Source organism: Microcaecilia unicolor, chromosome 4 (genome assembly GCF_901765095.1).
Source record: "Microcaecilia unicolor chromosome 4, aMicUni1.1, whole genome shotgun sequence".
NCBI lineage: Eukaryota > Metazoa > Chordata > Amphibia > Gymnophiona > Siphonopidae > Microcaecilia > Microcaecilia unicolor.
This window is the reverse complement of record NC_044034.1, coordinates 296,470,966-296,495,273: the sequence shown is the minus strand read 5'-3', so window position 1 is coordinate 296,495,273 and position 24,308 is coordinate 296,470,966. Positions and strand designations below refer to the sequence as shown.

The window sequence follows — 24,308 nt, the reverse complement described above, 5'->3', positions numbered from 1 at the left end:
TGCAGGTACTTTTTCTATTCCTAGAGGGCTCACAATCTAAGTTTTGTACCTGGGGCAATGGAGGGTTAAGTGATTTGCCCAAGGTCACAAGGAACTGCAGTGGAAATTAAACCCAAGTTGCCAGTATCAAAGCCTGCTACACTAACCATTAGGCTACTCCTCCACCCCACTCCAGTGTGAGTAACGTGGAGGGGCATAATCGAATGGCGCCGGCCAAATAGATGGCCGGCCATCTATTTGGCCGGTGCTGCAAAGAGCAGTCCTGAACCGTATTATCGAAAAAGATGGCTGGCCATCTTTCGTTTCGATAATACGGTTGGGGCCGGCGAAATGTCAGAGATGGCCGGGTTTGAGATGGCCGGCATCGGTTTTCGCTGATAATGGAAACTAATGCCGGCGATCTCAAACCCGGCCAAATCCAAGGCATTTGGCCGTGGGAGGAGCCAGCATTTGTAGTGCACTGGTCCCCCTGATATGCCAGGACACCAACCGGGCAACCTAGGGGGCACTGCAGTGGACTTCAAAAATAGCTCCCAGGTGCATAGCTCCCTTACTTTGGGTGCTGAGTCCCACAAATCCCCCCCCCCAAAACCCACTCCCCACAACTGTATACCACTACCATAGCCCTTAGGGATGAAGGAGGGCACCTAGATGTGGGTACAGTGGGTTTTGGGGGGGTTTGGAGGGCTTAACATTTACCACCAGAAGTGTAACAGGTAGAGGGGGATGGGCCTGGGTCCACCTGCCTGAAGTGCACTGCACCCACTAAATACTGCTCCAGGGACCTGCATACTGCTGTCAGGGAGCTGGTTATGTCATTTGAGGCTGGCATAGAGGCTGGCAAAAAATATATATATATTTTTCCTTTTGGGTGGGAGGGGGTTGGTGACCACTGGGGGAGTAAGGGGAGGTCATCCCCGATTCACTCCAGTGGTCATTTGGTCAGTTGGGGCACCTTTTTAAAGCTTGGTCCTGAAAAAAAAGGGACCAAGTGAAGCCGGCAAAATGCTCGTCAGGGCTGGCTTTCTTTTTTCCATTATCGGGCGAAGCCAGCCATCTCGTGGCCACGCCCCGTCCCGCCCCCATCCCGCCCCATCCCGCCTTCGCTACCCTACTGACAGGCCCCCTTGAACTTTGGCTGGCTCCGTGACAGAAAGCAGTTGGCGCCGGCCAAAATCGGCTTTCGATTATACCGATTTGGTCGGGTTCAGGAGATCTCCGGCCATCTCCTGATTTGTGTCGGAAGGTGGCCGGCGATCTCCTTCAAAAATAAGCTGGATAGTAACATAGTAGATGGCGGCAGATAAAGACCTGTATGGTCCATCCAGTCTGCCCAACAATATTACATATAAGTGTTACAGAATATGTATACTTGTTCTCGATTTATCCTTGACATTTTTAGGGCATAGACCGTAGAAATCTGCATAGCACTGGCCTTGTTCTAAAATTTCTGAAGTTGTTGTCAAAGCACCTGAAAAGCTCCACTCCGGCCCATCCAAATATTCTCAGCCTCCATCAGGACACAGACCATAGAAGTCAGTCCAGCACCGGTTTTCATACCTAATCTCCCCTAAGCTTCTTTGGATCCGATCCTTCTAAACAGAATTCCTTTGTGTTTGTCCCATGCATTTTTGAATTCCATTACCATTTTCGTCTCCACCACCTCCCGCAGGAGAAAGCTATACTGCTTTTTAACGTAGTATTTTAACATAGAAGATCTCTTGTAACACATATATATCATTACTTTTTATTCAAAGATTATATTTCACTTTTTATATCAGCAGTCCATGTTTTATTTCAAGCTGTATATATATATTTATATATCTAAATGTTATTGATGGATTTGACAAGTATATAGTTTTTTAATTCAAGTTTTTTAAATTTGTGCTTTTTAAAATGTGTTTTCGTCGTATTTATTAATATTTATCCTTTGTGTAGTTTTCATTGTGAACCCTGAGGCAGACTGTTGCGTCTGCCGAAACACGGCCCATGTCAGGTCCACATTTTGGTGCTTTCATTAAAGAACTTTTAAGATTCACCTCCCTGGTTGGTCATCATTTGTGTCATCCTCTACTTCTCCTTGGTTCCTGTTGGATTTGCACAGAGGTTTCTTCATGTTTATATTTTTGACTCTTTTAGCTCTGATCTCTACAGCATTCCATTTTATTATAAGAAGAAACCTATACTCTTCAGGCATGGGTTTAGGTCAAATTTAGCAGCTGCATTCTTACCTTCATTACACTGGTTACATGTAGTCTGGAGAATTAAATTTAAGACCTTAATGCTTGTATTTAAAGTTTTGTCTACTTATGGCTCCTGTGAGTATTTGCTCTGCCTTCAGAGGTTATCGCCCCGCAAGATCTTTGTGATCTGAAGGAAAAGGTTTGCTAGATGTTCCTTCTGACAACTACTGCTACTACTACTGGAGTGGAGGAGTAGCCTTGTGGTTAGTGCAGCAGACTCCAATCCTGGGGAACTGGGTTCAATTCACACTGCATCTCCTTGTGACTCTGGGCAAGTCGCTTAACCCTCCATTGCCCCCAGTACAAATAAGTGCCTGTATATGCTATGTAAACTGCTCTGAATGGAGTTGCAAAAACCACAGAAAGGCAGTATATCAAGACCCATTCCCTTTCCCCTATTATCATCTGGCAGAGTTTTGTAAACATGTTTTCTTTATTGCCACCCTAATCCTGTGGAATTCTCTACCAGATCAGTTGGGCACCTATACCCAGGTCCTTTCCTGCAGAAAGCAACTAAAACACATTTATGTGTTCTGGCACTGATTAGTTTGCTGGTAAATTATTTTTGTACAATGCCTTCCCCTCCTTTTGTGTCAATCTGTTGTTTATTTGTTTTGATGATGTTTCATGTGGTTCAATCATTTAAGCATATTTTGCATGCCGCTTTGATATTGATTTGAAAGGCAGTATAACAAATGATACAAAATAGATAAATAAATAATTCCATATATTATAGACTTAGACCAAATAAGTTCATGAGATTTTTAAGGTGAATGGAAGTAGTTGAGCAGGGCAGTCATTGTACTGTTATATGTGTTTATTTTTGTGCTCAGTTATTACTTTATTTATTAACTTTGTTTTATTGAAGGTTATTTATTTGATTGTTTACATATTTTAAAATTTTACGTATGTTATTTTGGAACCCAGCTGGGTCAGAAGATAGAGTGAGATATACATGTTTTAATGAAATAGCTAAAAATAAATTAATAACCTATAGGGAAGGCTTTTATATTTACACATTAACCAGGATATTCAGAGGGCCTATCTGGACAGTGTCGAGGCAAAGCCAAGGCAGTCCTAGAGCTTATCTGGATAGCGGAAATATGCTACCCAGATAAGTTAGTTAGGACAGCAAACAGGCTGCCTTAAATGATCTGGATATGTTATCTAGATAGTGCACTAAATATTACTGCTCTCCAGATAAGATCCATTGCTGACGGTGTTATCCAGATATTCAGTGCCAGTCACTATCCAGATAGTGGTACCGAATATTTGGATATTTTTTTACTACTTCTATTGATTGTAACTACCACCACTAACTCTTGAAGACAACTTCTTAAACCCACTTGTGGTAATCAAACTGTTGTGCTTTGTCTGGTTGTGCTTTTTTTATTTTTTGTTCAGGAGGAAAAAGCCTCTGCTCGTCTGTGGTCAAAATCAAATTTTCATGTGACTCACAGACTATTTCTTCATCGTCTGAAAAACCTCCGTGTGTGTTTGTATGCTTTTTTTCTATACTTTTCTGTAAGTATCTTCCAAATATCTTAACTCATAACACACTTTTTCAAAACAATATCTTTAAGCATATATAACACTTATCTTAATTATTCATCCAACGGGGTCCCATTTCACCTGTTTCACCTCCGGGGTCCCATTTCGACGACATTTAAACATAGTGCCCTCCTTTTAAGCGGACGCTCATTAAGTCCTGATGTCAGCACACCCCAGGTTGGGTTAGAATTTCTTTTTAAAAAACGCTGCCCATTGTATGCTTGTATTCAAACCTATAGGTTCCAATGTCCGTAGCTTAAAAATCCATTGTTGTTCTAATTGTAGGAGACATTTGGATCTAACACCTCTCCTGATGTTTGCATTGACTTGATCTATAGCAAAGCAGTGAAAATGAGTGAATTTGTGTTTTGTCAACTTGCAATGTGCCACTAATGGAGATCCAGTTTGTGACCTAGTGATGCATGGCTTATATTCCAGCAATCTGGTGTGTAATTTCCATGCAGTTTTGCCTACATATAATCTATTGCAAGGACATTAGGGAGAGTAGCATCTATCAGTTTTCTCATCAACCCACATAACCAAAATGGAAGGCTGCCAGGTGGATTTCCTGAGCAGGTTTACAATGGATCCAGGGGAGTGACAATTAGTGGATTTTTTTTTTCTCTCATTGTTCAATGATGGGGATATACCTTAGATAGCTATCAGCAGGAATGCCAAAGTTTTCCAATTCTTCAGTCAAAGAATAAGGGAGGATTAGCTGGTCTAGACACTTTTGCACAGTTATGGCCTCAGGAATGTGCATGTTAGTCTTTGCACCATGGCCCCTAATGGGCAAGGCTCTCTAGAAGGTAGGATGGTGTTCCAGGTTGGTAGTTCTAATGGTCTTAGATTAGTCAGGAGACCATGGTATGAAGATCTAATGATGACAAAAGTAGGGCATCTGCTGTTGTTTCTAGAGACAAAGAGTCTTTTCCTTAAGGGGCTAGTCTTGATGGCAGATGTGTCTCCATTCTGTCTTTGACTGGTTCTTCACAGCTCACATTTAGAAAGTGGGGATATTCAGCAAAGGTCATATCTACTACCTTTTTTATAGGCCAGAAAGAGGTAGACTTCCCTGGCATTTATTTCAGTGTGGAGAATTCTTGAGTCCTGATGTTGGGAGCAGGAGATTGTCTCCTTCTTAGTGGCCCTAAATTCTCTGTGGGTTCAGGTGGTATCCATTTCTTGATATAGGGGGTGTATTCCAGAGCTTCCTTCTTGACAACCCAATGTGGTGCACTTCCTTAAAGGGGTAAAGCACTGAAATATACAATAATAATAATTGTGCCTCCTAGTGTATAACGTGGCCATTTTTGCCAGAGTTTAGAAGAGGAACATGTGAAATGCAAAGTCTTGATACAAGATATTGTTAGACCATGGATAAAAATATTGAAATAGGATCAGACAAACATTGAATGTTTTTGACCAGTTTGTAATCTTCTCTTTTGTCTAAAATTTTAGAGAAAGTGATCTTAAGCCAATTATGTTCCAACTTACGTAAGACAAATATGCCGTAGACCCCAGGCAGTTGGGCTTTTGACCCAGTTGCTGTGACAGTGTGAAAAAAAGTGATAGAAGTCATGTTTGATCTCAGTGCTGTGCCTGACCTGGTTGATTTCACAGGGTTTTTTATCCAAATAAAATCCAAATAAATAAATTAATTAAAGTCCTCTATCTAATCTGGGGCTGGGAGGAACTGTATTAAAATGGTTGAACTGGTTTTTACAAGAGAGAACTTTTAGACTCCTCTGTAACTCAGTTCTCAACACTGAACAGGGTTCTGTTTTATCTCAATTTAAAAAAAAAAACATTTTTGTAGACCCTTTAGCAACTACTATACAAACCATAAAAACAAAATGTGGAATGGAGGAAACATTCCAAAAAAACCAGGCAAACTGAACTAAAGAGCTTCAAAAAATGTTTATTCTGCCAAAAGACAATAATCCACAAGGTAGTGTACAGGTATACCAAATGACCCTACATGGGCCATGTTTCGGCATAAAGCCTCAGGGGTCTAAAACATAAATAAACATAGAACATAATGTAATAAACTGAGACATCACATTGAAGGTAAAGGTAATATATTGTTCTTATTTCCCCTGTGGGAGATAGCTTATTATTTTATTTTACTTTTTATTATTATTTCATTTTTAATTTTCAGTTTGTGTATAGTGTATTTTTAAATTAAGTTTTTAATTTTCATTTGTGTACAGTGGTATTTTAAAATAATTCCTTATAATGTACAGTGGAAATTTTTTTATCAATATACAGTACAATGTGATATCTGTTGGTTTGAGTAATGATAATATATATTTTTAACTTTTACTACATATGTTTTAGATTTGATTCCATTTTCTTATTATGTATGATGATATGTTTAGCATATGTACATTTGGTAATTCATATTTTTCAGTCATACACTGTGCATCACATTATGTTACTACTACTACTAATCATTTCTATAGCCTACTAGATGTATGCAGTGCTGTACACATTATATGCAGGTACTTTCTCTGTCCCTTGAGGACTCACAATCTAGGTTTTGTACCTGGGGCAATGGAGGTTTAAGTGACTTGACCAAGATTATAAGGAGCTGCAGAGGGACTTGAACCCAGGTTACCAGGATCAAAGCCCACTACACTAACCATTAGGCCACTCCTCCCTCCCACATGGTCAATGCATCTTTGGAATTTTCAATCCATACATCATCAGATTGGGTTTGTTTCTGTTCATTCACATCACCACGCAAGGTTCACATATTTCACTATCTTTTTTCACATTCTAATATTTCATATTATATGCTTTACACATTTGGGTGCACATTGATCTTTGAGAGAATATTTACACCTATTTTGTTTTTAATTTTTTCTTAATTCTTTTATTGTTCACAGGCAGATAGTATTTGTATCTTTACTTTTACCTTTACCCCATGCACTCTAATTATACTTTTTCGTATTGGCTATTTACCATTGGGCACTCTACAATTACGCATGACTCCCAAACATTGATCAGCATGTCATCAAATATGCATATGTATGACATGTCCCACTAAGTCACTACAACCTTCTTTAATATTCATGATGCATCTCACTACCACATTTTTGCCATTTCTTTTGGCTCATTTTTCAACTGGTCCGGATTCTTGATGAGCAGAGTGTCTGCAACGCTACATGGGAGCACTTCTGTGGTTTAAAGTACATCATCCCTTATCATGATGGCATAGATGACAGAATCTATGTTTTTAATACATAACAAATATGGCTGATGCATTTCTTATTATATTTTTTTGCGACCATAGATGACGCACTCAATGTTTTAATTGCATTAAAAATGTGGAAGACTCATTGCTTAATATTGTATATGGACTCCTGTGCCAATATTTTCAGCTTAGGTTTATCGGTGGAATAGTCATTCTTTGCATTCGTAAGTGTATGGATTTCCACATTGAGTGTCTGATGGACTCTAATCTTCACCTATTAGGATGCGCATATATGCATTATTTAATTACTTGCACAATTACTACTCTTGCAGTGCGATCAGTTAATTGATAGAACAATTTTCTCTTATATCTTTTACTTAAATTGTAAAGCGTGCACATCCGTTATGAGTATTTGAATCCAGAAGCACATATTTGCCGATTGTGAACACTCACCTCTCATTTATTTAGTAGAAGAGTGCATGTCCATTGCATACATTTACATTGGGTTCTTACATTTCTCCAACGATTATATCAACGTATTTGGACAGATTTGGATGTGAGGTTTTTACAATAAATTAGGTCAAATTTTACTGTAAAGTTTTTTTGGCCTTGCATTGATTTTGTCTACACTGCATTGATTTTGTTTGCAAGTTTTTGGCGCGGCATGACTAGAAGTATGACCTTGTACACATAATCCAGGGCAAAAATAAACTACTGTCTATTCCATGCAACCTTCGTGTTCTATCGTGGCCGTCTTTTTCAGTACTCTGGTATTGTGCTTTTTTTTCCCATAAGCTGTAACGCATATTGAGTTTATCCCGAGAGGTATGTGTATTGTTATTGACATTTACTTTGCAATACTCCATGTAACTGTCACCTTTAATGCATGGCTGATAGCACTCTTCTAATCATTTCTTTGAGTACCCTTATACATGCAACACAGTAAGTCTTTTGAGTGTATCATATTCACTTTTTACTTCTATTTTTACACTTCTGATTTCTCTTCATATTGTCTTCATTAATGCATATGACTCATTCTGTGCACCCCTTATAATTTTCATATATTTTTATATTTAGACCTTTATTTTCAATGTGATGTATCAGTTTATTACATTATGTTCTATGTTTATTCATATTTTTGAATTCTGAGGAAGGCTTTATGCTGAAACACGGCCGGTGTAGGGTCATTTGGTATACCTGTACACTACCTTGTGGATTATTGTCTTTTGAAGAATAAACATTTTTTGAAGCTCTTTAGTTCAGTTTGCCTGGTTTTTTTGGAACATTTCCTTTATTCCACCTTTGTTTTTTACAGTTTGTCTTTTTTTGTGGAAATCATGTGGACCCCCCCCCCCCCTTTTTTTTTTTTTTTGTTTGGACTGGCAACTATTATACAGTCATACTACCTTAATCAAGTTTTATGCCTGTGACCTGCAGCTTCATCACATGTATAAATACTCACCTGGAGTATTGTGTTCAGTTTTGGAGGCCGTATCTTGCGAAGGATGTTAAAAAAATGGAAGCGGTGCAAAGAAAAGCTACGAGGATGGTATGGGATTTACGTTCCAAGACGTATAAAGAAAGGCTTGCTGACCTGAACATGTACACCCTGGAGGAAAGGAGGAACAGGGGTGATATGATACAGACGTTCAAATATTTGAAAGGTATTAATCCGCAAACGCACCTTTTCCGGAGATGGGAAGGCGGTAGAACGAGAGGACATGAAATGAGATTGAAGGGGGGCAGACTCAGGAAAGATGTCAGGAAGTATTTTTTCACGGAGAGGGTGGTGGACGCTTGGAATGCCCTCCCGCGGGAGGTGGTGGAGATGAAAACGGTAATGGAGTTCAAACATGCGTGGGATATGCATAGAGGAATCCTGTGCAGAAGGAATGGATCCTCAGAAGCTTAGCTGAAATTGGGTGGCGGAGCAGTTGGGGGGAAGAGGGGGTGGTGGTTGGGAGGCGAGGATAGGGGAGGGCAGACTTATACGGTCTGTACCAGAGCCGGTGATGGGAGGCGGGACTGGTGGTTGGGAGGCGAGAAATACTGCTGGGCAGACTTATATGGTCTGTGCCCTGAAAAGGACAGGTACAAATTCAAGGTAAGGTATACACATATGAGTTTGTCATGGGCAGACTGGATGGACCATGCAGGTCTTTATCTGCCGTCATCTACTATGTTACTATGTATAGAGACTAATGCTCCTGATTTAGCCCCTTTAAATCACTGCTTGAATACAGTTGCTGATTGGCTGCTTGATCTCAAGTTAAATCCAGAGAAGTCAGAAGCCATTTGTTTTTTTGTCACCAGCTATTAATCCAATGAAAGAAGGAATCCCAAATACAGAAAGTGATGTAGTGAACACTAAGAGGGTAATTTAATAACAGGTCACCTAGGTTTGGACGTAGAGAAGGTACCTGTTTTATAAAGACACATGGAAAATAATTTTAGAAAGGATGTCCAGCTCAGAATATTAACATCCATGTCTCATGCAGACTGTTCTAAAGTACATGAAAATGGAAGTCCAAGTTTTGGCTGTGTCTAAAATGAATGTCCATTTCAACTGAAATGTTCAAACAATGAACTGGGGCAAAACAAGGAACATGGACATCTGTGTGGCAGCAGAAGACTGTCCACATTGTGAAATGGCCACACAGACATCCATGTGACCAATGTTGTAGCCTAACGGGGAAAGAAAAAAGGGATCGGATTTGATATACTGTCTTTCTATGGCTACAATCAAAGCAGTTTATATATTACTAGCTGTTAAGCCCGTTAAAACGGGCGAGATTTCCAGCTATCCTCCTCTCCGCCGCTCCTCCCCCCTCCGTGCCAGGCCCCCTGCACTGACCTGACAGCGCCTCTCACCTCCGTGTGAAAGCGCTGCAGGCAGCAGTAGGTCGCTCTGCTGCTGCCTGCAGCGCTTCCACATGGAGGTGAGAGGCGCTGTCAGGTCAGTGCAGGGGGCCCGATACGGAGGGGGGCGGGAGCGGCGGCGGGGATGGGGGGGAGGGGGGAGGTTGATGCACATGATGTTTGTTTCCAGGCTCCAGCAGCAGCGTCCCACAGTCCAACTCCGTTTCCCTCTCTGTTCCGCCCTCTGACGTCATCACGTCTTGACACGAGGGCGGGACAGAGAGGGAAGTCTCTACTGCGCATTTGCAGGTGAGTCGGTCACTTGCCATTTATATGTTTGATATGCAGGTACCTATTTTGTACCTGGGGCTATGGAGGGTTAAGTGACTTACCCATGGTTGCAGGGAGCCATAGTGAGAATCAAACCCACTTGCCCTGGTTCTTACAACACTACATTAACCATTAAGACACTCAACAGCCAGCTGAGAACCACAGCAGAGATCCAGAGGTTACTGGTTTAAGTCTCACTGTAGCTTTTTGAAAATTTTTTTTTTAAATTGTGAGCCCTCTAGGGACAGGAAAATATCTACTGTGATTTACCTTACTCCCTCCAGTGAGAACTGCTCAATTGAAGCACCTTTCTGTAACCTGCACGTGCCAATTACCAGGTCTAAATATGGATGTCATCATTTTGAAGATGGATGTCCCTTCCCCTTCTACAATCACAGCTGGACGTCCATCTTTTGGCCTCTCTCTAGTCCTGCCCCCAAACATACCCAGGCCATGCCCCCTTGCCATATGGGCAGTTTTAGACATCAGTTCTGGCTTTATAAAATGGATATTTGTATGTCCATGCAATATGGATGCCTAAATGTTGGTTTTCAGACGTTCAAAACACGAGTAGAATTTCTAAAATAATCACCAGCAGCACCTAGGTGTTGTTATAAAATAGTAGAAGTAAATTGACAGTAATCATGCCCTCAATTGAAGCTACCGATATGCATGTAAATTGCAATTTTGCACATGTTCTGCCCAAACTCTATTCCAGAATGCATTTACACACAGGTGGCCTGGAAGTGTGTTCTTCCTTGGCCCTATGTGTATTTTTACATATGTGCCACCTGTAATTTTAATAAAAGCCCTTATTTGCCCCCAAATTGTATAAATTACCCCCTAGGTAGTTCCCAGTTATCATTTGATGTACAGATAAAATCAGTGCTTTAATCTTCCTCTGTGGCTTGCGGAAGATCTATGCAGTTGAATATCAGCATGTAAAGATCTTAATTTATTTATTTGTTGCATTTGTATCCCACATTTTCCCACCTATTTGCAGACTCAATGTGGCTTACAATATTACATCATAGCAAGCGCCATTCAAGAGTAGATAAACAATTGGTTACATACAGAAAAAACAAGTGCAACATAATGGAATAGTCAATTCAGTAAATCAGAAAACAGTCAGTCTATCAAGTAAGTAGTGATGCATTGGAATTCCTATTGTTGATTATTATGGTAAGCCTTGTTAAAAAGAAAAGTCTTTAGTGATTTTCAAAAGTTGATTAGGTCATGAATAGCTTTCAGATCAAGTGGTAATGTATTCCACAGCTGCGTGCCAATGTAGGAAAAGCAGGACGCATGTACTAGTTTGTATTTTAGACCTTTACAGCTAGGGAAATGAAGTCCAAGGAAAGTGCGTGCTGATCTTTTAGCGTTCCTGGGTGGCAAATCAATAAGGTCTGACATGTAGGCCGGTGCATTTCCATGAATGATTTTATGAACCAAAGTGCAAACTTTGAACACAGTATGTTCTTTAACTGGAAGCCAATGGAGCTTCTGTCTAAAAGGTTTTGCACTTTCATATTTTGTCTTTCCAAATATGAGTCTAACTACGGTGTTCTGGGCTGTCTGAAGTTTTTTGATGATATGCTCTTTACAACCAGCATACAGCGCATTGCAATAGTCTAGATGACTCAGCACCATTGATTGTACCATGTTGTGAAAAATGCCTCTTGGGAAGAAAGGTTTTAGTCTTCTGAGTCTTCTAATATTCTATATAGTAGTCTGCCAATTTCAGTCATAAAGGAGGCAATTCAGCAGACATGCCTTTTCTATAAAGTAAAGTAGGTACCTACTTTCCTCTACATAATACCAGCATGACTAGGTAAATACAAACTTAGCATACAGGTGTGATCATCTAAGTGTGGCAAATATCCATATAACTTACAGAATTCTCAGCAGCCCTGCCAATGTCCCACCCATGCTCCACCTCTTGCAAATATGCCCTAAATTAAGGGGTATTTACAGAATTGTACTTAGGCAGCATGCTGACATATAGGTCGTTTCTAAACATGAATATGCACAATGTAAATGTAAATGTAATTGTTAGCATATAGTTTATAGACTTGCCCCAAAAGGACTTCAGTTAATTCAACATGTTCCAGCTAAACTTCTGTTTAAAGGGCAGACATGTGGCCATATGACATCTTTACTGATGGAGCTTTAGTGGCTCCCTGTTTTTTTGCTAAATAAAACTTTAAATCTGGTACTTATACAAAGAGCCTTTTAGTCTAACACACTTATCTATCTGACAAGGTGTGTTAGAATGGTGTGTCCAGAACTGGTGCCAGAGGGGCACAGTCCTGGGGTGTGCTCAGATTCTGTGGCAGTGATGCCCTGGCTTATGATTACCCTGTACATCCCTTCTTGGCAGCTTCAGTTCTCACAGTCAAATCTTTTAGTAATTCCATCTCCTCTAAGAACGTGCTTGGAATGTACATGCTGCACAGCATTTACATACCAAGCTCCAATGTTATTAGATTCTGTGGAAAAGCATTCCATAACTGAGATAATGCTTGCTTCATTTAAAGGTAGCATAAAATCATGACCCTCTCAGTTTTAGAACTGAATGGCAGAAGCATGTAAGCTTTTAGGAGAAGCTTTCTTTTATGTCTGTAGTTATTATGTTTGACCAATGTGTAGACTTCTTGTATTTAATGTTTTCTGTTGGCTTATTCCCATATTACTTCTTTTTCATTATTGTGTTTTATTATATTTATTCTGTTTGCACTTGGATGAGAGGAAGAATAAGAGTCTTGATTTGTGAAAGCTACAACTTCATTCCTTGTATTTTTAATTTTAAATACACAGATGAGTATTTCCTACGTTATCAAAGGCCTCCAAAACCTGCAGGCAGAAAGAAAGAGGAGGAGGAGGAAGAGACAGAGGAGGAGAAGCTAAGTCTGAGTATGTGACAGTGAGTTGATCGGTACTGGAAAGAATAAAACACATCCATAAGTGGAGCAGTATAGAGAGAACCTTATACACAGAGGGATAGACATCCGCTTGGGGGGGGGGGGGGGGGACTGAATAAATGGTGCTCAAAGTTAAGTGCCAAAACCTGGGCCTTTCTAAATCTGTTATAGGATATTAGCATAGGTTGGCAGTAATTTGCCAAACTTTAAGCACGACCACACACACTTTGTCTATGGCTAGCATAAATGTTGGCACCTAAAGGCAGCTGTTGGGAATGCAAATGCAACTATTCTATAAAGTGCGCACAAGAATAGACACCCTGAAACGGCCATGCCCCTCCCACGTTAACACACCTTTTGCAGGTGTGCACGATAGAACTTAGGCAATCAGGATACAGAATAGTGGTGTAAGCAAGGCAAGTTGCCACCTGAGGCGGAGCTTAGATGCCACCTCCCCCCCCAGTCCAAGATGCCGCCCCCTCCCTCCCGGGCTGAGATGCCACTCCACACCCCATGCCGAGATGCCTCTTCCTCCTGGGCCAAGATGCTGCCCCTCTTCCTACCTCCAGCCCATTCATGGCTTTACCTGTTTTGTCATGTTCCAAACCTGGCAGTGGCTTTGATTCCCATAAGCTGCCCTGGTGCCGGCACCCGCCTCTTTCCTTTACTGCAGCTGCCTGAGCCTCTGACAAAAGAGAAAGTTACATCAGAGAGTAAAGGGAAGAGGCGGGTGCTGGTGGCAGGGCAGCGTATGGGAATCGCTGCCGTTGACGGGTTTGGAATGTGACGAAACAGGTAAACGCTACGAATGAGGTGGAGGAAGGAAAGGTGAGATGTCGCTCTCTACTGATTCTGCTCCCTGAAGCAGGGGCGGCCTGAGGGTGGTCTGGGCCCCCTGCCTGGCTGCTGCCCGACACCCCTCTGCCACCTCTGCCGCTGCAGCCAACACCCCTGCTGCCACGGTCCTACCTGAGGAGTCCTGGTAGTCTAGTGGCCTCTGCGAGAGGGGGGGTATGTTCTTTCCTGCCCGCTGCACTGCTGCTATTACCCCGCCTGCCAGCGCTGCCGTGTTTTCAAAATGGCAGCCGAGACTTCCCACGGTAGTCTCGTAGGTCTCAAAGTCTCACAAGACTTCTACAGAGGGTCTCGGCCACCATTTTTTAAATATGGTGGTGCTGGGCGTGGGTGCACCAGGCATCTGGGCAGAGCCTTTGGGCCCTCGGGCACTGCCCAGTTGCCCGAAGGGTCAGTCTGCCCCTGCCCTGAAGAGTGCCACCTGAGGCCCCTGCCTCAGGTGGCCTAATGGTTGGGCCGCCCCTGGGTGTAAGTCAATTGCGCATGCAACTGCTAATTAATGCCACTGAGGAGGTCTTTTACAAAGCCATGCCAGTGTTTTTAGCGTGCGCCAATGATTAGCACATGCTAAACACTAGGGACGCCCATAGGAATATATGGCAATCTCTAGTGTTTAGCGCACGCTTATTTTTAGCATGTGCTAAAAACACTAGCATGCCTTTGTAAAAGGATCTCTTAGTGCTTGTTAACACCAATTAAAGGTACTTATCTCCTATTAAGTTACATTACAAGGAGGCTTGTAAACTGCCAACTCTCCAAGTAGGATTCGAGGAGGAATGCAACAAGATAAAAACTAATACAACCATCAGGAATTACAAAAAGCAAACAAACATTTAACTATAACATTAAAAACATTAATTAATTATGTTGAAACAAAGCCTTACGAAAATGTAAAAAATTGCCTCAAAAGACGAAGATCGAAGGGAAGGCGATTCCAAAGCTGAACCGTATGGAAATAAAATGAATGAGGAAAAACAATCAGAAGGTAAAGCTAAAATTAATGAATTACAAGTCCGAGACCTAGCCCTAGATTGTAAAATTCTAAAAGATTGTGAAAAACTTTCTGCACAGACACAATACAGAGATATAAAAATCAGGCATAGTGCTTTGAAAGCAATCCTTGCTTGAAATGGCAACCAGTGCCATTCCAGCAACAAAGGGGAAGCGTGATCAAACTTTGAGTTATAAAAAATCAACCTAACTGGAGAATTCTGCACTGGCTGCCTTTTAGACATATATTTTGTAGCTACTCCTAAATACAGGGAATTACAATACTCCATCATAGAAAGACTAGATAATTGGACTATTATCCTAAAATGATCTTGTGAAAAATAGCAACGAACCAATCTAAGTTGTCTCAGTTTAAAATAGGCCTTCTGAATTACATTATTTACTTGCGGCTCCTTTGACAATGAAGAATCTAATAAAATACCTAAGTTGCCAGTTTAGCACCAATTTGCTAATTATGGGGTCTTTTTGCCAAGCTGCAGTAAAAAGGGCCCTGCGGTAGTATCGGCGGCCATTTTTGCCACACGCCAGGGCCCTTTTTACTGCAGTGGGTAAAAAGCCTGAAAAAACACATTGCCATGCAGTAAGCTTGCACTTACCTCGTGGCCATGATGGGGGGAGCACTTATCGCCACCCATTGAGGTGGCGGTAAGGGCTCTTGCGCTATCCCGGTGGTAACCGGTGTATTTTTTAAAAAAAATCCAGCAGAGCCTCTGGCGTGTGCCAGAGGCGGAACTACTGTTGGCAGCCGCAATGAGCCAGCAGTAGTTCTGGGTGGCCGTGCGGCAACCCTTTAATAAAAGGGCCTCTGTGTGCATGCCCAACTTTAGGCTCCATTTATAGAATTTGGGGTGCACTGTACAAAGCTCGTACACAGAAGTGCAGACTCACACTCCTGCACAGAGCAGTGCAGACACTCCCTCCCTTCCAATACACAGAGCAGGACAGGCATACATAGAAAACCATGGTTTCCAACACTGCAGGTATACATAGAGCTTCCCCAACATACACACAGCCTTATTCTCTGTTTTTAATGTGTGTTTCTGATTTTTATGTTTTGCTGTTTTATGCTTTTGGTGCTGCCCTCAGAAAAAACAAAGAAGCCAGGGAGCAACAAGGAAGATGACAGTGAAACCGAAGACAAATGGACAGGAGGAAAAGGCAAGGACAAAAAAGGTTGGTATCCGCATTTATTTGATTTCTTTTCTTCATTGGCTGTTTTAGTACCTCAAAAATGATGTAGTCATGGGGAAGGCCCAGAATGAATGACAGGGGAGTGTGGCTCCTGTGGCGTGCCCAGAATTGGCGGCAGAGGTGTGTAGCTCCTGGGGTGTGCCCAGAGTTGGTGGCAGAAGGGCGCAGTCCTGGAGTGTACCCAGATTCTGTGGAAGTGAGGCCAAGATGGCATAGTGGCTGTAGCCATTGGCATGTGTCTGGAATCGGAGATGGAAGGACGACGACAGCTGCTGTAGAGAGGCCCCAGCTTCTGGTGAGGGCCCAGAATTTGTGGCAGAGGGACATGCATTTTGGGACGCGGTGAAAATCTGCGACCATGGAACGTGACTGCTGGGGTGTGCCAGGCATTGGCTTCAGAGAAGCGCGCCCAGAATCCGCTGCAGCCTGGTTTCCAAACTGGTAACTTGTTACTTTCTTCCATTACTGTTCCTTCAGGGAAGCCCAAGAAGCCTGAAGAAAAGGGGGAGACCGATGGTGAGGAGGAGATCCCAGCAGAAAGGAAAAGTAAGTACACTCTCCAGAGATATAGAGTGCAAAGGCCTACACGATATGAGGGTTTGAACAAAGTACTTACTGTATATATATGATAAAAAGTAGAAGCCAAAAATGTACAGGCAAGCAAAATACAATTAAGTAAAAAGCGGAATGCCGAAAAAAAGTGAAAAAGAGCAGTGGTATGGATAGAGGTGAAGTCCAGTGGAATAGAATAGCCACGATTACTGAAAAACCACTACTGGCCAAAAGTCCTCTCTCCAGCAGCTGGGTCCCTCAGCTACTTTTCTTCATGGCATCTGCACCTGGGAATCACATCAGACTCCTCTAATGAGCACCCTGGATGTGGTACCGCACTTACAAAATGTCCTGGGACCTGAAAACAAAATACAAACAAAGACTGTATGTTCCAGGTGCCTATCAGTGTCTTCATGCCTCCCCCTCCTCCCCCCACCTAGTTCGCTAGATGTATACATACAGACACATAGTAATCCCTTTGAAAAGTTGGCTATAAATGGGGTTACCATATGGCTCCAGAAAAAGGAGGACGGATTGAGCCAGCCGGGTTTTACATCCATTGCTTTCCATTGAAAGCAATGGAAGAGTAAAACCCGGCTGGCTCAATTACTTCCATTGAAAGCAATGGAAGTAAAACCCGGCTGGCTCAATCCGTCCTTCTTTTTCTGGAGCCATATGGTAACCCTAGCTATAAAGCATCTTGCTTTGCAAAATGGAGGAGTGGCCTAGTGGTTAGGGTGGTGGACTTTGGTCCTGAGGAACTGAGTTCAATTTCCACTTCAGGCTCAGGCAGCTCCTTGTGACTCTGGGCAAGTCACTTAACCCTCCATTGCCCCAAGTACAAATAAGTACCTGTTTACAATATGTAAGCCACATTGAGCCTGCCATGAGTGGGAAAGCACGGGGTACAAATGTAACAATAAAAAGTTAATTTTGAATCCTCCCATTCAAGTTGCTTTTTTTTTTTACCTGCTTTCTTTAAAGTATGTTCAACTGCATGAAATGAAATTGGAGCATATTGTGATGTCATCAAGGTTTATTAACTATGCCTTATGATGTATTAACCATGTGTCAGAAGGTTTTGATGCAGAGTCACATGATGTTGTTTTACCAATCAGAAAGCTAGATTTTTAGAATTAATTATGTACAACCTTTTTCAAGTCTGAGCTCAAGGCGAGTTACATTTAAGTACAAAAGTTATCATTTCAAATATTGCTAAAACTAGCTTTCTTGTATGTGCTTGTTTCCTATCAGAGTGTCCCCCTATTGGCCTGGAATCTCACCGAATTGAGGATGACCAGTTGCTTGCTTCCTCAATGCTGCGGCACGGACTAAATGCACAGCGAGGACGTCTCAATATGCAGGTATTCTCATCAGTTCAGTTTGTAAAGGGGCAGGTAATTGAGAGAGAACATGGAGCTTTAGCTATATGTCAGGATTGAGGTGCGTTGTTTAGCTGCATGGGGGTCTTACACTAGAATAGTGAGGGGTGCTACTGGGCAGAATTGAGGAGGCATTGACAGAGTTGCTCATTTGGGACTCAGCACCGGAATAGCAGAGCAGGATTGAAGTGTGCTGACAGAGTCATGCATGAGGATCTCAGTACTGGAATATCAAGTGGTGCTGTAGGGCAGGAATGAGGTGCATTGGCAGCATTGGATGTATATGTGTCAGGTTTGGAATAGCAAGTGGTGTTGTAGGGCAGGAGTGAGGTGCTCTGGTATAGCTGTGAAGCAGTTCCAAGTACTGCATGATGATGATGGTATTTCGTGGCAAATGGCTCATGTGGTGCTGCTTGTTATGGTCTTTCATGGGATGTTCTGTGAAACTGCTGTATGAATGTGGCAGGACAATTTTGACCGGTATAGAATATTGTGATTAGAATCTCTGTGGTTCATTTCCAGGCTGGGGTCAATGAAGATGATTATTACGATGGTGCTTGGTGTGCTGAGGACAACAGTGATGTTCAGTGGTTGGAGGTGGACACCAGGAGAAGCACAGAGTTTACTGGAGTGATAACCCAGGGCCGGGATTCTATTATCCAGTATGTACCAGCAAGAATCCCAAGAAACAGCAGAGTGCCATGATATACATTATGGGGAATTAAATTTTCTTTCATCTTAGATTACTCATCTTTCCATAGACACCCTTATGGCTTCTCCTTCTCTCTATTTTTTATAACATAGGTGCAAGTTATAATATGCCGAGACTACGTCTTTTCATTATGTTTGGGTCCCTGTTGTAATGACAGCTGGCCTGAGAATGGTGAATATATGGCTTTCAATTTAATAGGACTAGTCAGAAGGTCTGTAAATATTCCATATAAATTTTGAGTTGGCCAAAAGGGAGCTATTAACCAATGGGTTCTGGGGGTACCAGCAATGATAGCAATGTTTGAGAGTAGAGAAGAAAAAAACAAAGGGATAAATATTCAGCTGGAGTGGTGAGTGTTTTGCTGACTGCCACCGGAGTAATTCCTGGATATTCAATGCCGGACCTGTCTGGGCTTTAGCATTGAATATCTGATTTATGCACTGCCGGTTAACACATAGCCAAATAAGTCGATATTCAGACTTAACCAGCCATGGATTGCTGCATAAAGATAAGACTGTGTTTTATGTGGTTCTAATATTTCTTATAAAAGGTGTTGTGTTAGTTAGGCAGGACCATCCTCAGTTCTTAATCTTCTCTTTCTCCTTCCCAACAGTGATGACTTTGTCACAAGTTTCTATGTGGGCTTCAGCAACGACAGCCAGAAATGGATCATGTATACTAATGGCTACGAGGAAATGGTATGTTTCTGTCAACCATGAGGGTAGTTCAGTTGGGATGCAAATAATTGGGAGGAACCAGGTTTGTTGTGCTGGGGTTCATGGTATCCATTTTCTGTCCCCCCCCCCCCCCCCTTCTCCCACATGTTCAGGGGGGCAGGGGGCTGGGCCTGTTTGATTCTCTGTAGTCTCTGGGCAGAGGTAATAAACATGCATCCTTGGTTATAGACCGGCACTTGACACCAGGGCCACTTTGTTTATGGAGGGGGGGGGGGGGGGGGGTTGGCTGTAGATCTCCTCCAAGGCTAAATCCTTTAGACTTGTCTGTATGTCAGTAGAGGACACTTTGTATCAACAACCGTTCCTCTCCCCTTTCCCCCAAGAGCCCACTCCTCAGCAGCAGAGCTTCTTATGGAACATACACATTTCAGCTTATAGAAGCTGGAAAACAATGACTTGAAATTATGATATTAAATTTTATCTTTATCCTAGATACATTCCTTTGTGATGTCACATTTTTAATTACAAGAGCCTTCAAAGAGAACAGTGCTGAAGGCATCTGATTGGCTGATACCCTTCTTACTCTTCAGAATCTTAATGATAATGTATCTATCTGTCTATCTATCTATCTATCTGTCTATCTATCTATCTATATCTTAGAGCTAATGGTCTGAGTGTAGTAATCTCCTTTTACAGTAAGCCTTGGCAATAACATTTGTATCTGTTGGCTGATGTCCTTATCCAGAGGAGTTTCCAACATCAAGTACTGCTTTTGTGTGTTGTAAACAGCAGTGGTAGTGTAGACAGCACTGTTCAAGACCATGCCTCATGGTCCTTTCAGAATAGATCATTCAGAAGTATGAGTAAAGGAAGATTAAGGAGCTTGTGCAGGGTGGAGAGACAATGAAAAGAGAGCTGAAGATCTAGAGCCCATTACGCTAATGTTGTGTTAAATTCCCATGCTGGAGCTCAGGTAGTCTTCTGTTTCTGTGTTTCTGCTCTTAGCTGTGATCATCAGATTCAAAATTCCCTGAAAGGAGGCAAACATGTATCATGCTGGTAGGGGCAGAGATGCCATGAAGGACTCCCCACTATTACAATATTAACAGTTGTGAGGCAGTTGATTTTGAATATACTGTAGGTGAAATTTGTTGAGCCATTAGCATACTAAATAAGTAATGACTGTCTGTGCTTTCCAGCTGTTTTATGGAAACGTGGATAAAGACACACCTGTGCAGTCCTTGTTCCCGGAGCCAGTAGTTGCTCGTTTCATCCGAATTTACCCCCAGAGCTGGAATGGAAGTCTGTGTATGAGATTGGAGGTACTCGGCTGTCCCAAGTCAAGTAAGCTCTATCCTACAGTTTGGCCTTTGACAACTACAGCAACAATGTGTCATACGGTCATGAAAGTAAGAAAAAGCTTGGTGCCTGTGGTGAGATGTAAGTGCCAGAAATGTCTGAGCTATGGGCTCAAGATGGTCTCTTCTTGGTCTTTTGTCTGAATTTGAGAACCTGTTGTTTATTGGGTAGGAGAGAGCTAGTATATATTAACCAAAGTCAAAATTAAAATAGATCAAAAGTTTTTACCCTTATATTCCCAAAGGGCCCCAAAGCCCAGCAGCTTCTCCTTAGGTGGATTTCATCTGCCATCATATTTTGTGTTTTTTTGTTTCTGATTCAGTTTGATGATAGATGCAGTGCTTGTTACTTGTAGGACTGGATGGTTCAGGGATGGGCATGGGAATACAGAGCCACTCTGTCACCTCTAGGACTGGATGGTTCAGGAGATGGGCACAGGGATACAGAGCCTGTCACCTCTAGGACCAGATGACTGAGGGGGTGGGCATAGGGATACAGAGCCTATCACCTCTAGGACCAGATGGCTCAGGACATAGGTACGGGGATACTGGGCCTGTCACCTTTAGGACTGGATGGTTCAGAGGATAGACACTAGGATAGAGTGTGCCATGTCTAGAACTGAATGGCTTAGAGTCTTGGTCTTCACTCCCAGTCCTCAAGAGCTCCAACTGGTCAGGTTTTCACAATTTCTAGGTTTGACTCTGTTATTGCTCTCTCTTACCTCCCTTTCCTCTTTCCTATTGAGCTTGTAGTTCCTTTCATTTGTCTGCTGATATTGTAAATTTGTGAACCGCCCAGATGGCATATACTGTTGGTGCAGTGTATTACATAAATATAAACTTGAAACTTGAAATTCATATCACTAATAAATATCCAGACCCAGATATGTCCTGGTTTATGGCCACACAATGAGGACCCCCCCATGTAGTTTTCTTGGCATGATACAGGAGTTGTTTTACTATTGTCTTCTGCACAATGTGAGACTCCACTATGTTGCTGCTGCCCACTAGAGGAGGACATGACCTGGACTGGCATTGCTGCCAGAACCTGCCCAGCATCAGACCCAAGGCAATGGAGGGTTGAGTTGTCCAAGGCTACAAGGAGCTGCTATGGGATTTGAGCCTAGGCTTTCCAGTTCACAGTTTGTTGCATTAACCATTAGGATACTCCTAATTTGCACACAGTGGAAGGCAGAGGCGTTGCCAGACCTCGATTTGGGGGGGGGGGGGGGGTCCTGAGTTCAAAGTGTGGGGAGGGCACATTTTGTCCCACCTCCCCGCTACTCTCCTCCCCCCATCACAACCCCACATATCTGGGCTGGCAGGGGTCCGCCAGCCCCAACAGTAGAAGCCTTCCTGTAGTGATACTTGGCGCTGCGCTGCCTACCCTGCATTCCTGCCCTGACGTGCATGCTCGGTTTTAGTGAAATTGAGGAAGCAGGCATGCAAATCTTCTGAAAACCCAACCCAGTGGCAGCCCTAAAATACTGGGAGTAAAGACCAAGGGATTAGGGGATGCTTGTAGGGGTAAGGGGCCTTTTATCTGTAGGCTGTCGATTCTGATGTTTAATTTGATGGTTACCAAAGTCACAACAATTTTTACTGTTTATAAGCCCATATAAAATGAATATGTAGTCTCTCTCTTCCTGGACACCTAGCTTTTTGGATCATTCAAGCTACCTTTAGAACTGGGTACTTCCTGACATCTGATTGATTGATTGATTGGGCATGAAGGTACTTCCTCTAGAGCTGATCTGTTTAAAAGACAGTGGAGGCATAGGAGCCAACTTTTCAAAATTATTGGGAGTGCTAAGCCCAGAAGAAATAACCCTTCCCTAGACACAAACAAGGAATTTTCTCAATATTGAGGGTGCTCAAGCACCCACAGCACCTACAGAGTTGGCTCCCATGAGTGGAGGCATGCTTGCTAGCAATCTTGTGTTGTCATTGCTGTTCTAAGGAGGATCAAAGTGCTTCAGTTATCTTAGACCAGGGCTTCCCAAACCCATCCTGAGACATCCCCAGCCAGTCAGGTTTTCAGGATATCCATGATGAATGTGCATGCAATAAATCTTCAGTCAAAGAGTTTATGCTCACAAATCTCGCTCATCGTATTCATTGAGGATATTCTGAAAACCTGACTGGTTGGGGGGCCCCAAGGACAGTTTTGGAAAACACTAGTCTAGCATAATTGAAGATCAAATTTCCCAGTGATTAGTCAAAACAGTCTCTACACTCTGTACAATAGAAACTGTCAGGTTGCATGATTACTGTTTTGTTGTACATTATGTTCTGGTGCTGTACTGTGCCTCGAGCATTAGGCGGCAAATCACATCAAACATATAAATGGCGAGTGACCGTACTCACTCGCAAATGCGCAGTAGAGACTTCCCTCTCTGTCCCGCCCCCGTGTCAATACGTGATGATGGGGGCGGGACAGAGGGAAACTGCGCGAAGCTGCCAACGTCGCTACCACTCCCCCCCGAGGTCACCGCCACTGCTCCCCACCCGAGGTCGCCGCCACCCCCCTCCACCTGGCCCGAGCACTCTCTTCGGTATTGAACTTACATCAGCGAAACGCAGCACGCAGAACAGCTGAGCTCCCGTCGCCCTTTCTTCCCTGCCTGTGTCCCGCCCTCGCCGACGTTACGTCACACGAGGGCGGGACACAGGCAGAGAAGGAAGGCCGACGGGAGCTCAGCTGATCTGCGTGCTGCCTGCGTTTTCGCCGATGTAAGTTGAATACCGAAGAGAGGGCCCAGGCCGGGTGCAGGGGTAGCAGCGAACTCAGGGGGGGAGGGGCAGCGGCAAAGGGAGGGGGCCTTGCCAAAACCCCATACTAGCCCGTTTTAATGGGCTCAATGGCTAGTTATAGATATAAATGATGCTTGGTCACAGAAAATGAGAAGAGGGCTGAAAATCTAGAGCTGTTTACTGTAATGCTATATTAGATTCCCAGGCTGGAGCACAGATATCCTTCTAGGATACATTTCTTCTGGCGCTCTTGCTCTGTTTCTGCTGTTAGCTGTGATCACAGGATTCAAAATTTTCAGAATGCCCACACCCTACTTTTAGGGTACAGTACCCAACTGAATTCATTCTGACTGAAGGTTACAAAAAAAAAAAATCCAACCTCATTATGAGCCCTTTCCCCTTCTTTAGGTATTGTGAGCTATTATAGCCAGAATGAGGTTCTGACTTCCGCTGATAACCTGGACTTCCGTCATCACAGCTACAAGGACATGAGGCAGGTAGGTTCACCTCTCAAAAGCTTGAGATTAGAGAGCACATTAGCATGAAAATCCTTGGAAATGAGTGATGTGGGGAAGAGGGTGGCTGCCTTATAATGATTTGGTACAACACTGACACAGTTCACATGGCTGTCTGGTAAGAAAACTGGTTAGTGTTTGGTTGCCCAGGATGTTACAATGCATCGATAACATATGTCATATCAAATATCTTCTGTG

General features: G+C 42.8%; 1 protein-coding gene across 1 annotated transcript in view; it reads left to right on the top strand.

Annotated features, from left to right (window-relative positions):
- The window catches only part of AEBP1 (AE binding protein 1), a 123,847-nt gene that overhangs the window by 70,966 nt on the left and 28,573 nt on the right, over positions 1-24,308 (top strand). The window contains 8 exon segments of the mRNA XM_030201763.1: positions 13,000-13,095; positions 16,056-16,142; positions 16,638-16,706; positions 17,967-18,076; positions 18,617-18,756; positions 19,420-19,504; positions 20,683-20,827; positions 24,004-24,092. Of these exon segments, the coding sequence (XP_030057623.1) occupies positions 13,000-13,095; positions 16,056-16,142; positions 16,638-16,706; positions 17,967-18,076; positions 18,617-18,756; positions 19,420-19,504; positions 20,683-20,827; positions 24,004-24,092 (821 nt within the window).